Source organism: Podarcis pityusensis (assembly GCF_964106645.2).
Source record: "Podarcis pityusensis genome assembly, chromosome: 15".
NCBI lineage: Eukaryota > Metazoa > Chordata > Lepidosauria > Squamata > Lacertidae > Podarcis > Podarcis pityusensis.
In genome coordinates, this window is record NC_138040.1 from 2,144,955 (window position 1) to 2,158,644 (window position 13,690).

At 48.5% G+C, this 13,690-nt stretch overlaps 1 protein-coding gene and 1 long non-coding RNA gene across 5 annotated transcripts in view; both read left to right on the forward strand.

The window, feature by feature from the left end:
• The window catches only part of LOC308464140, a 186,439-nt gene that overhangs the window by 101,460 nt on the left and 71,289 nt on the right, over positions 1 to 13,690 (forward strand). The gene's annotated exons all lie outside the window — the stretch shown is intronic.
• The window catches only part of EFCAB5 (EF-hand calcium binding domain 5), a 46,782-nt gene that overhangs the window by 6,596 nt on the left and 26,496 nt on the right, over positions 1 to 13,690 (forward strand). For 2 of the 4 annotated variants that reach the window (XM_080982790.1, XM_080982788.1), the window contains 5 exons: positions 578 to 1,145; positions 2,246 to 2,402; positions 3,300 to 3,363; positions 7,931 to 8,001; positions 12,988 to 13,143. In XM_080982790.1, the coding sequence (XP_080838916.1) occupies positions 586 to 1,145; positions 2,246 to 2,402; positions 3,300 to 3,363; positions 7,931 to 8,001; positions 12,988 to 13,143 (1,008 nt within the window). In that variant the 5' untranslated portion in view covers positions 578 to 585. Of the gene's footprint in view, positions 1 to 576; positions 1,146 to 2,245; positions 2,403 to 3,299; positions 3,364 to 7,930; positions 8,002 to 12,987; positions 13,144 to 13,690 lie in introns of all 4 variants that reach the window. The other 2 variants (XM_080982789.1, XM_080982791.1) reach the window with 2 other exon arrangements.

Here is a 13,690-nt window from a genome sequence, read left to right on the forward strand (position 1 = left end):
TTTTTATTGTATTTATATACAACCAAAAAACAAGAACAACAATATCAACAAGGTAAGATAAAAATATTGTTGAATAGATTATTGGGAAACCATTCAGCTACGAGGGAAGGGAAGATATAACAAATACAAAATAAAGGGGAAAGATAGGCCTGATATCATCAATTAGCAGTGGTTATATTTAATCTGAGACTGTCCAGTAAATGTAAGTATTCCGTAATGTTATCTGACTCGACTGAAATTGTAACGCATATTCATTGATATTAATATGAGTTAAAAATGGCCACCATACTATATAAAATTTGTTGGTTTTTTTGTTTTGCAAGGTCTGTAGCCACTTGGTTGTAATACGCTGGAGACATTCTGAAAGGGCTGCCCCAATATTTTTTTGGGGAAGAGCCATAGCTCAGGGTTACAGCCCCTGCTTTGCATGCAAAAGGCTCCCAGTGCCTCCAGGCAGGGCTGGTAAGGACCCCTGGCTGAAACCTGAAGAGCCGTTGCCGGTCAGGGTAGACAGTACTGAGGTAGATGGACCCAATGCTCTGACTCCGTCTACGTTCCTTCTTTTTCTGATGTGCAGAGTGAAACATGGATATAGAACCAGAGAAGAGCGAGGCGGGTTCTGAGAGAAGCCCCGTCAGCGAGACACATTTGGAAGAAGCAACAAGCAGCCCAAGCGGGGCGGTTCGGCCGCTGACTCCGCGGACAGATGCTCAGTGGAAGTCCATTTTCTACGAGACCCTGCAGCCGAGGGCTTTGGATCTGCAGCAGACGAGGGTGGAGAAGCTCCGCAACAGCAAGATGGTGCAAAAAAAGGCCGAGAAGAAAGAGCCTCCGGACAAGCTGTCTCGCGACTGGTTCAACGACGAGAGTATGACCCTGGAGACTCGGGCCTACCTGGTTGATAAGCTCCTCCCCACCTTGGTCCCTGGCGTGGAGAAGCTGCTCATGGCTGCGGAGAAGAAGAAGGCCCTGGAAAGGAAGGAATCAGAACCCCTTACCTTTGACCCCATTACTTTCCTGGGAGAGTACCTGATGAGGCACAACCCGGCCTATGAGATTTCCGCCATGCCCAATCCCTACGTGCGTGGATTGAAAGCCGTCGCAGACGAGCTGAAAACCAAAGTGCCCGAGACCACCTTGCACAAGTGAGTGTCTCCAGCCTGCAACCTCCCTTTCACAAAGCCTGGTCAGCCATTGTGGATGAGGAACGGTCGAAGCGGGTAAAGGGAGGTGGGTAGGAAGAGTGCGACTTGCAATCCTCCGAGGTGTTTGTCAGCACAGCCACTCTGACTTCCACCAGCACGTCATGACGTGGAGGCAAAGGCTGAGGAGACATGTTCAGTACGGGGACTCGGGCAGAGACACAGAGGGTGGGTTGTTTTTATCTCTACACACTCCAAGAGCCGACCTCTTAAGAGCATGGGAATGCAAGTGCGTCCTGCAACAAAATGTTGCAGTATATCCCCATTGCCTTAAGGAGTGCACCTCCTCCTCTGCAATCCCTGTAAAAGGGGCTCTAGCAGGCCATTCTACCACCCCCAATTTTCCTCCCCCCTTTTTTTGTTTTCCAGCTGACCGGCAACATTCCACGCCCCCTACTCAGTCTTTGTTTGGGGCTGGCTGGAGTATGGGGCATACTTCAGGAATCCCACCCAAGCATGCTGATAACTCCCTCTTCTTTCTTAGTGACCTGTTTCGGTCCCTAGTTCTGTTGGCACACATCAGCTGTGATCACCATTAGAGGGAAGTGATCAGTCCAATGACTCAATTAGTACAGTATCCTGCATCCCCAACCCCCACCATTAGCTGTTGGCACCTGTCTGTCTCAAGAGACAATGGAGTATACCTTTGGGGGTGAACCGCTAGAGAATCACAGCGCCTGTTGTGGCTGCAGACTAGTAACTCGCAACTGTTGCCTCCTGTGTTGTTTTTGCTGTGTTAGCAGCACCAAAGTGACCTCCCCAGGGCTGCCCAGAGAACAAGATGCCCCCCTAGCCTTCTGATGTGGTCCAAAGGAAAGGAAAGCGAGACGTTTGGCACCAGCTTGGCTGCAAGAGTTGCTGGAAGGAGGCGTACAGGGTGCCATCCAACTGCCTTAGGGACTCCACTCCTGAGTTGTGTAGTCACAAAGCATTAATTTAATTCAGGGGACCGGGAGGAAAGTGCTGCTCAGCTGTAAGAAATTTCTGGGGCGGGTGGGAGTAAGGCACCCCGGTTCAAGTCCCGTTACCCCTGTGCCCTGCAGGCTGGAACAGATGAAGACGCTGGTCAAAGAAAAACGCAAGCAAAGGGAGCAGGTGGAAAAGATCAAGACTCACGTGAGAGACATGCGGAAGGAGGCTCTGTCCATGCAGTTCAAAGAGTGGACGATGGATCTCACAGGACAGATCCCTGTTCTGCTGGTAACGTTGCCCCCACCCCCCCACAAAAAAAGAAAGCCAGGGCGACTGGTTGGTTTGAAAGCCACTCTCCTTCTGCCATATTGCTGGCAGTGAACAGGCCTGGTCTGAAGATGGCTGCTGCTCAGCCGCTCTCCCTCAGTTCTATGCCTACTGTTTTGTATGGTCTCGCTGAGTGCTTGGTCAGCAACTATTTTTTAAAGAAGAGCTAAATTTCCAGTTCTGAAGAACCCGCAATAGGAAAAGCACTACTTAGGGCTCACCCACACTTCTGCTTGGCCTGTATTTTGATCGTATTGTATCCCAATTAATTCCCCCGGGCCTGAGAGCTTTCCTTGTTGTTTCGCACCTGTGCCCTGTAGAAATCCTATCTTACCCACTGAAGCTTGATTAAGCAAAATCTCTCAGGATTTTCCATGCATCAGGTAAGATCTGATTCAGTGGATTAAGATCGGATTTTCGCAAGGCAGGGTCGTCCCTAGGCAGACCACACATTTGTAAGTAAGGAATCGGACGGAACCAAAACTGCACAACGACGCACCTACCCCAGTTCCCATTTACCCCCAGGCCTGGCACCCCCAACTCAGAGCCCATAGTCAAGAAGTCACCTCCAGACCAGTGCGTCATCCAACTTCTGATAATTCAAATAGCTCAGCTGGTAGAGTATGAGACTCTTAATCTCTGGGTCATGAGTTCGAGCCCCACACTGGGCAAAAGATTCCTGCATTGCAGGGGGCTGGACTAGATGGCCCTCACAATCCCTTTCAACTTGACAATTCTATGCTTCTATGCGTCCGGCTCTGAATGACTCGTAAGGCTGAGGGGTGCTCCTCCCAGCCCAACAGATGAACAGGAGGCCTCTTTTTGACCAGCCCTTGAAATGGGTTCTTTCACTTGCAGATCCAAAGCGCCTTGAAGTCATTCATGGAGTCTGTCTCTTCAGAACTCAGTGACGATGGGACAGGTAATGCCACATCCACCTTCTCTCGGTTCCACAAGCTCTGATCCAAATAACTCCAGTCAAGGAGGGGTGTTCCTGATTGCTGGGAGGGGGGCAAGGATGCACACAGAGCCCTCAGGAACATTTGGGGTTCTCCATCAGCAAAGGCCCCTTCCATCTCTGTGTTTCCGCAGAACCTTCGAATGCATCACAAGTAGCCAAAGAGCTGTGATGCAAAGGCAGGTGCTTCCCTCTAGCAGTCTCCCAACCCTGTTCGGCCTTACACCAGCCTTCCTCAACCTGGTGCCCTCCAGATGTTTGGGACCACAAATTCCATGATTCCCAGGAATCAGGTTTCAGGGGAGCTGTAGCCTGAAAGATCTGGGGGATACCAGGTTGGAAAAGGCTGAAGGGTCCTCTTCCAGCCAGGCTGTGATCCTGCACTGCAAGGAGCAAAGCTTAGAGGGGTTGGCCTTGCAGAAGGGAAAGTGGGTGGCAAGTTGCGGGGTGAAGGCCAGCTTCTGCAGGATCTGGGAGAGATCCCCCAGGCAGCAGCGACTGTATATAGGTTCTCAGATGCAATCCGTGTGTTACGCTGGAGCTCTAACTTCCAGTGTTATTTTGCTCTTCAAAAAGTGGAGGATTCCCTGGCCTCAAGGCTCAGAATGAGGAAGCCCCAACCCTTTCCCTCCCTGCTGTGGCCCTCACCCATAACCACCACACAGCCACAGGCACATGGTATCTATATTTTCCCCTTGTGCTAATAGCCACATCAGACAGAAGGGGATTAAGTCCTAGGATTCAGATAAGGGCAGTAGCTCAGTGGCAGGGCACCTGCTTGGCATGTAGAAGGTCCCAGGTTCAATCCCAGGTAGGGTTGGGAGGGACTCCTGCCTGAATACCGGGAGTGCCCCTGCCTGTCGGTATAGATCAGGCATGGCCAAACGTGGCCCTCCAGATGTTTTGGGACTACAGTTCCCATCGTCCCTGACCACTGGGTCCTGTTAGCTAGGGATGATGGGAGTTGTAGTCCCAAAACATCTGGAGGGCCAAGTTTGGCCATGCCTGGTATAGATAATACTGAGCTGGATGTCTCGGTTGTCTGACTTGGTATATAAGGCAGCTTCCTATGTGGGGGCAAAGGGTTCTGTTTCTCCACACCCTATAGATTCATGCCCACAGCTGCTTTCTGAAAGTGAAAATTACATCAGGAGTCCCCGTCCCTGAACTCCCAGTATAACATGTAGTTCGGCCATCGCAGCTGAGACATTGAAGCTGTCACGGTGCTGCCAGGCAAGGAATGTCCAGAGTGAGGAATTAACTCGTTATTGTCAAATGTACACATACAAGTTAGGAACAGGCAGATCCATCAGTCCTGTGTCTCTGAGCTACTCCTAGAGGTGCTGTGCTGGTCCAAGGGGGAGGTTACCGTGGGGCGAGGTCCAGGACCTGAGTTGAGGGTCGGCAGACAGTCCTCCTCGGGCGAAGCGGGGTCCACAGCGAGAAGCCGGGCAAGGACAGGAACTCTGGGGGAACAGGACTGGATGCTGGCCGAAACAGCTCTTCAACGACGACGTTGCTCCTGCAACCTGGGACCAGGCTGACTGGCCTTTATCTTCTCTGAGGCCAGGGGCGGTCCCGGTCCCCAGGAGACCCGCCTCTTAAGGCGAGCACTCCTCCTGGGAGAAACCAGTTCCCTTCGCCTCTCTGCCCTGAGCCTCTGCAGTTCAGGAGAGGCTGAAGGGTTACTGGACCCAGGGGGAGATTCACCTGTAGGCACTGAGTCCTCAACCACCTCCAGAGCCAGAGTGGATTCACCTGGTGCCTGCTCCTGAGGATCCGGCACAGGTGCAGGTGCTTCAGAATCAAGGCCCTGCCCCAGTTCAGCTGGCCCTGGAGGCGGGGACTCCTGTGCAGGCTGGGATTCCTCCGGTTCAGCCTCTGAATCGGATTCCCAGGCTATCACAGGTGCACTAGATGAGGCAGCTGCCACAACAGAGAGGCCCCAATCTTGGCTTATGCATCTTCCGCACCCGTGCTTCACGCAAGCAGGTGAAGACTATGCCTGTATGTAACTGCTTCTGCTCCTCCCTCTTCAGTCCTCTTCTGGTCCTGGGAGACAGTGAAGCAGGAGAGGTGTGGGCAGGAGGAGGAGGTGTGGAAACCCTTGACTCTTCACCAGACTGACCTATCTCTCCTTCCTTCTGCACCTGTTCCTCACTCTCCAATCCTTCACCTTCTCCTGCCTCCAACTCTCATTTCTTAGCTGTTACAGGCTCACCCAGATCACTGATCCCTTCTGCCAAGTCAGTCTCACACCCCTCTTCTCCCACTGCCCTCTCATCAGTATCCAGCCACCACTGCTCAGAGTCCAGCCAGTCTCCGGCAGAACCACAAACTAAGAGTCGTATCTGTTGCTCACTTAATATGACCAGCCATGTCTTTTTAGGAGAAGGCTGAAAGTGGGCAGGAGAGAGGGGAGACCAGGGCCACTGCCAGTCTGCCCGAGGCTGATTTGTAAAAATGGACTTGCGAGGCATGTAGCCTGTGGGTCATATGTCGCCTGCCCTTTAGCGAGATGCTTGTTCTTCAGGTAACCAGCTGCTCTTTGCTTCCTGGAGCCATCCATTTAGCAGAGCCCAACGCACTGAGCGAGCATAAAGCTGTTCTTTATGGGGTCATGAAAATAATTTACTGCCCGTGAATGTCTTCAGGAGCCAGCAGTAAATGAAGTCCACTGGGTGTTCTCTGGTTAGTCTTCTCTGACCCTGTGGTGGAAGTCCCCCTGGTGGTAACATAACATTTCTCTCTCTCGCTCTCTCTCCTGACATCCCAGAGAAATAGTCTCTAGACTTGCCCCGTCCTTCACCCCTATCTTCTGCCCACCCTAAAACGCAGCTTGAAGATCTGGCACCTAGGGATGGAGGAGAGATTTGTTTGGATCAGATTTTGATACAGGCCTACCTAATTTGTGCATTCCAGAGCAATACTCAAACAGCAAGAGAGCTATCCTTTGAAATTCACACTGCAACAAGTTTTGTGAGGCAGTTCTCCAATCGAATAATGTGTATTAGGGGCGTGTGTGCATTTAAAAAAATGTGTTAGTGAAAATAACATATAAAAATGCATTTTATCAGAGGAAACTGCTCTAAGATGCTGACTAGTTTTCGTGAGGACTTAAAAAAAAATCACAAACTGATGCAAAAATGTGGAGAACTGAATTTAAGATTGAAAAAATGAGAAGCTGAGAGAAATTAAAATGACAGATACATCCATCCTTATAGACAACCCAGCACTGTGAACATTTACTTGGAAGTCTCTGGGATAAATAGTGGTTATTCCAAGTCAGAATTGCAACCTGACTGCATATAGTAAACTTTGTTTTCCAAATACAGGTGCTGCAGTTGTTGCTGGAGTGGCACAGAACATAACCTGGTGCTGCTTTTTGGAAAGCAAGCTGTGCAATGTGTTGTTGTTTTTTTCCTTCCAAGACTGCTTGCAGTGGTAGACCAGGTTACATATTAGACCAAGCCTGTTTTCTTACTGAAAGAACACAAATCCATCAGGGCAGGGTTATGCCAATTTTCCCCAGCTGCCACCTGTTTTCTAAACAGAAAAAAAATGCCACTTCAATATTTTGTGGTTTTATAAATTGTAAACCGGCCTGTGATCTTTGGATGAAGGATGGTATAGAAAGCTAAACAAACAAATAATCTGAAAGCAGGATTTGGCATCATCCCACAGTACCAGTTGGCCAATGGAAGCCCCTTTTTCTGGCATATGTGCTGGGCAAACCAAGCCAAGCCAAGGTCAATGTCAATGTCAATATCACGTAGCTGAGAAAGTCACCCACCAACGTTGATGCAGTGATCCTTTGATGGGGAACCTCTGGCCTGGAAGCAGAATGTGGCCCTCCAGGCCTCTCGATGTGGCCCTTGGGACTGACTCCAGGCCACGCCTTTCACTAGCCTCCTTAAGGGCTTTTGCCTGGCCAGAATGCGTTCTTTGACGTTGGAGAGATGGGTGTTTGTGTATGTGTGTGCAGAAACGTCAAACTTTTGTGTGGCCCGCTGTAGAGTCCCAGCTGTTGCTCTGTCCCCTTTTGCCTCTGGCTTGTCCACTTTGCAGCCCCTAGAAGGCTGCCCATGAGGAAATGCGCCCCTTGGGCAGAAGTAATTCTACTTGCCTGCTATAATTCATCTTCATCCAGGGGCGGGGTCCATTTGTTTCAGAGGCAGGGCTATGCAAATGACGCTGAGGGGGAGGAGCCTCCCACAGTTCCAGGCAGCAAGGCTTCCTTTCACAGAGCTCCCACTCCGCCCCACGTTCCCCATCCCTGTGGTTCAAATCAAAGATAGGGTATCGAAAGCCCCTGTGCTGGTGTGATTTTATAATATGTTGGTTTCCATGGAAAGAAACCCAGCCTGTGCAAATGAGCTGTGGCCCCTAGACCCACAAGGAACTGCACTAGTGTTAAAAGATGCAGATTGAACCCGCGGCAGGAAGAGCTCCCTTTGCCAGAGAGGCACAGGATGCTGCCCAGTTCTTCCACTGCTTAACACCTGCTCTCACATCTCCTTCACCTCCACAGGAATCTACGCCAGGCCTCTGGAATCCGCGGGGTCCCTGGCACCGAAGCTGAACGAAGAGCAGTTCACAGAGGTGAGGAGGAGCAACGTCCCTGAGTAGGGCTTTTCCCTCCTCCTGCTTCTCCCTCCATGGATAATCAGGTGGAGATAGGAAGTGGGTTAAAGTAGATATTCTTTTGAGCTGGGCCTGGATGGGAGACAGATCAGGAAACATATATATACACACCTTGAGTTTCAAGCGTAACATAGGTGGTGGCTGGAAGAAGGATCCACTCTCCCTGCCGCCTGCCAATTTTCCCTGCAAAGGACACCCAGGCAGCCCAACACCACCTTAGTGTTATGAAGCAAATCCAAGGCAGGGAGCCTGATATTCTTCCCTTAGCATATAACTGTGGTGCTCAGAAGCCGTTCATCCTGCAAGGGTGACCCTAGAAATTCAACCTCTTGTGTTTTTAGATTTCCCCGTGTCCCAAAATCAGATAACTGCCACCGCCACCCCCCCCCAATCCATTGCCTGCAAATGAGGCCACAATGCTGGGGCTCCAAGATGGTCTGGAGTTGGCTGTCTTGGAGCCCTTCTGGCTATTGTCCTTCTGACTTCCGGACAAGTGAGGGAGGGGGCGTACCCATTTGCCCCCTAGCTCAGAGCAACTTCTTTTTGTCTTAACAAATTTTTATATTTCTTCCATACCACATATAGTGATTTTCTTATCAAATGGTTCAGGAATCCTCTGTGTACCTTAACTTTTTCATACTATAAATACGCATGCCAACCAAATCTATTAACATAACCCTCCAAGTCTAAATTATCTGTATTTTGTAATGTTATCCATTCCCGAAGACAGCAAAGACAAGACACCTCATAATATATCCTTAAATCTGGCAGGAAAAAGCCATCTCTATCTTTAAAATCTAGTAGTACTTTATGTTTTATTATTGGCTTCTTCCCCTGCTAGATAAATTTTGAAATATCTCTTTGCCATTCCTTGAAGGGCAACTTCTTTTCTTATACTAATGAGTATGACCCATACTTAGGGGTCATTATGGCCCTTGACTGGCAATTCAACGATGGGATCCTTCATTAGATTTTAACCCTTGCTGGATCCAGGAATTAAGTATAGGCATCATACAGCCTAAGCCCTCCACAGGCTCACAGCAATATATATGGAAGCTCAGCCACCCAAAGGTACACAGTTTGGCATTCAGCTCTCCACCTGTCAGATATTGAATATTGCCCCATTCTTGGGCCTGAGTTCACCTCCACCAACACACACACAGCAATCAGTTATACATTTCAGGGATCTCCTTTCCACCCCCAGCAGACTTCCAGCCCTCCCCATCCTGCCTCCTCCTCCATGCTCTGCAACAGCCACCAGAAAGAAACAATGATTCCAAAGCAAAGGCTTCCTTCCAGGGCGAATCAGCAGGGGAAACGTTGAGAGACAAAGTCTAGCAATGTAGTGAGAGTTCTGATGAATTCAGATTTTCCACTAGTGGCACTCGGGGGACCATCTTCTATGGGCACCCTCATTATCACACAATTAGCATTGTTCCTAGCGCATCTGTTATTGCTCTTGAAATTCTATTAGCTGATTCATGCAGGAGGCCTGGTATATCCCTAGGGCTCTACAGGCCTCTTGATGGCAATCAGTTGGAGATATAGATATAGCTATAAAATCTCTCTCTCTCTCTCTCTCTCTCTCTCTGTGTGTGTGTGTGTGTGTGTGTTTGCTTGCTTGCCAAGTTCTCAGTGTTTGATCAGAAATGAATCGTATTGTGGAGTCACACTGAAAGAACTATGAGTGCAAGATTGTGGACTAGAACCATGAGCAGCCTTAGCAGTGCCAGTTGGCATGCTTCCTTACTAAAACTGAGGATGGAGCATAAGGCAGCTGGAGGGAGACTCAGAGCAAGTGGCAACATGTCATTACTCACCTCCCTGCTTTTGAAAGCCATCCTTTTAAGCATTCAGCAGAGAAACATTTTTTTTTTAAAAGGTAATTTGTCAAATCTTGTTTTAAGCTCACAATGAGATATTTAACCTCAGAGTGACTGCAGCTAATTTGGAGAAGGATCAGCAACAACAGGCATGCAAAGAACCCCTTTTCTGTCACCACAATCTATCAGGTGTCAGTCTCTGCAGTTCACATTTGAATTCTGGATTCCTTCCTGTTCGACCCGTAGGCTAGAGCTTTGGTGGGGAACCTTTTTCAGCCTGAGGGCCACATTGCCTTATAGGCAATCTCCTGGGGGCCAGATGCCACAGGCCAAAAGTGGATGGGCAACACAGAAGCAACACTCAACTTTTTACTGTAGGCTACTGTCAGGGAACTGACATCGGAGCTAGAGGCGGAGGGAAGGCTCTCAAATGATGCTGGAGAAGGGCCCAGCAGGGAGAGAGGCAGCTCAGCAGATGGGGAAGCAAATCAGCGCAACACCAGGGATAAAGGGGGGCAGATGGGGGAATCGGCGAGAGGGCTCCAGGACTCTTCAACGGACACCAGCGGGGAGAGCACGGGTCCTCCGCTACCCACGCCCTCCCTGCGCAGAAGGCTTCCGCACAGGGAGAGTAGGAGGAGACTTGGCGTCAAACAACTTTTATGTTGGAAAAGCCCACTGACGGATTCTGCTAGCGACAGGCAGCCACGAAGTGAAGGGCTGTCCAGACAGAAAGGTTTAACAAGGCAACATAGCCAGGAGAGGTGGCAACTTACGCACGAGCAACCCATACTCATTACAGCTACATTCCAGCCACACACAAATACAGAGGTTTGTGCACACACGCCTCTCCTCTTCTGTTCAGGCAAGCAAGCAAGCAAGCAAGATGCCTCATCACAGCTCAAGGCACTTGAGGAAGGTGCCGAGGAGGAGGGTGATGGGTGTGGCCTGAAGAAAGGGGTGTGGCCCCTGAAGGAGGCGTGGCCTGGGGGAAGTCCCAAAGGCCAGGAAAGGAGGTACAGTGGGCGGCATTCGGCCCCTGAACTGGAATAAGGTAAAGACCGAAGGTCACACTACAGACAGAGTCAGATGACTATTCCAGAGAACAAAGGAGGCGTTGGAGATAGATGGATGAAGGCTGATTCCACACGGTCAACTAACAATTCAGTTCATAACAAAAACCTGGAACGAACTTTTCAACTGGCCCATCACAACACCTTAGCATTACCCCAAGACTGCACAATGCTGCTAACAATTCAGGCAAAAACCATGAAAGTGCCCAAGATGAATCTGGAATCAACCTAAATGAAAGAAACAACAAGGTCATAGTTTGTGATGCTGTGTGGCATCCAGTGCCAGTCGTACTCAGAGCAGGCCCACTTAAATTAATGTACATGATTCCATTCGTGAGTCTAAGGAGAACTTAGTTACCCAAGCCTTCTTCCCTACATGTCATGCACACACCACCCCATCCAGCCACAACAGCAGCAGGCTTTAAAATACAAATAAAAATGCCATCATAATTCAGCCCAAAGACGGGAGATTGCGGTTCCTGCCGACAGCCTTTATTATTTACACTGTGCAGACCACATTTCTTGAATGGCCTTCTTATTTTTTTACCCATTAAAATCTCACAGGGCAATAAATCTGAAGTGTTAAAAGTGTCTCTGAGACCTCAGCTTCAAATAAATCACGGCTCAATAGTCTTCTTCCCAAAGTCAGGAGGATTGAGGCAAATGAAGGTGGTCTCCAGAATCTCATCCTTTCCTCTTCTTTTCCTTCCTTCCTTTTTCTCTTCTTCTTGTTGATCTTCTTTCTTTGGTAAAAGTAATAATAATGATGATTCCAATCAACTCTGGAACCACTTGCTGCCAGATTTCTTTTTGGAAGAGGATTGTGCAGAATGCTACCTTGGGGATGATCTATAAATTTGTTTTACAGTATTTCATTTCTCTGCCCTGCTGTGAGGATGATGTTCTCCATTTCAGTGCTGGCTGCAGCGAAGGGGAAACCCCCCCCCCCTATGTTCTATGTGGCACAGAAATGCAGAATATGAAGGGAGGGGAAGGTTATGCTACTTTTGGCTTTCACATCTTTAGAGAACAAGTGAGTTGTATGATTGTAATGATCACATTAAGAGAATCTGTGTGTTGTAGTGTTAGAGAGGAACTGGGAGACCAGAGTTTGAATCCATCACAAGGCCTGTCAGTCCTCTCAGACTAACCTACCTTGCTGTGGTGGTTAAATGAGGAAGAGGAGAACCATATACGCCATCTTGAGCTCTTTGGAGGAAAAAGCAGGACAGAAATGCAATAAATAAATGTATTTTTGTTATGTTTGTGAATTGCTAGTCACATAAAAATCTGATAAGTAACTTAACACAAAGAAGAAATATAGCAGGGAACCCAGTCCAAGGGCCCAATCCAACTCTTGCGGTGGATGAATGGCTCTGCAATGGATAGCTTCAATTTGCTATTCAAGCTACTCTTAAGCAGGAGGGGGGGGGGAGATCTGTTTTGTGCTTGTTGCAAGTTGTGGCCTCAATTCCAAGGAAGCCAAAATGCTTCCGAAGGCAAAAAAATAGGTGGCAGCTGTGGAAATCATTCCCCGTGCTTGCTTGTCATTTCTCTTAAATTGCAGATCCATCTCTTGCTGTAAAGTTCTGATGTTTTAGTGATGAGGTGTATTTATGCAGCATCATTGCTTAGCTGCTTCTGCCGGGACTCTGCCTTCTCCACTGTTTAGTTTCTACATTTACAAACGAGAGCTGTGGAGAGAAGTTTTTACCCCTGGAGCTCCACCTGGCTCTGTTTGGAAGTCTATGCCTTTCCGGGTGAAGCTTTAGGAACAGCTGTTCTCTCTGAGCCCAGTCTACCTCACAGGGTGGTTGTGAGGATAAAACAGAGAGTGCTTTCAGCTATATAGATCACCCTGAGTTCCTTGGAGGAAGGATAGGATACAAATAGGAGGAAGGGTGATCCAGATTCATCATTAAGGGCGAGTGACTTCATCGTTAAGGTTCATATGATCATTGTCATTAAGACAATGAGTGATGCTGAGTGATAGCAAAAGGGAATAAACTGTGTGTTTTCTCCCCTTCTTTCCCCCCTCGCCTCTCCAGTATCTCGATTCTTACATCAAGAATTTCAGCAGCGACATGTTCCAGCAATTGCTGCAACACCTCCTACAATGTGCCAACGATGCACGTAATATAATCAGACACGACATCTGGCGGCAGATGTTCCTCCAACTGTTCTTCAACTGTGACCATGGAAAGGTAGCTCCAATGATTCTCGCCTGGGCAGCCCAGGACCTCCACACAAAGTGCTCAGGCTTGCACCCTTGGGAGGTCACTTTGGTGCTGCTAACACAGAAGTTTCACTTCACCCCTGGAAGCGCACTCCATTCTCTCTCGAGACAGACGAGAGACAGAAATGCAGACCCTAACCCTAAATGCAGAAATGCAGTTTTGACTGATGCACATTTTGCAACGCAATTTCCCCTAATATAATGCATTTGTGTATGTTATTTATATAATATATAATATATAATATATATTAATACAGTACAACATTTCTCTAATAGATGCATTTTCTTGTATGCATTGGAGAAGTGCATTGCAAAATTTGGATACATGCAGATTTTGAAGGCTGGTGGAGTTTCACTTCTCATATTGTTTTAAAAAAGTTGTTTTTATTATTATTTATTAAATTTGTATACCACCCTTTATCCATAGATCTCAGCGCAGTGTGAATTTGAGTCGAGTTTCTCCCCAGACCCTAGTGGAGAGATTGCAGGATGTGTGCAGGATTATATCTCTGCCA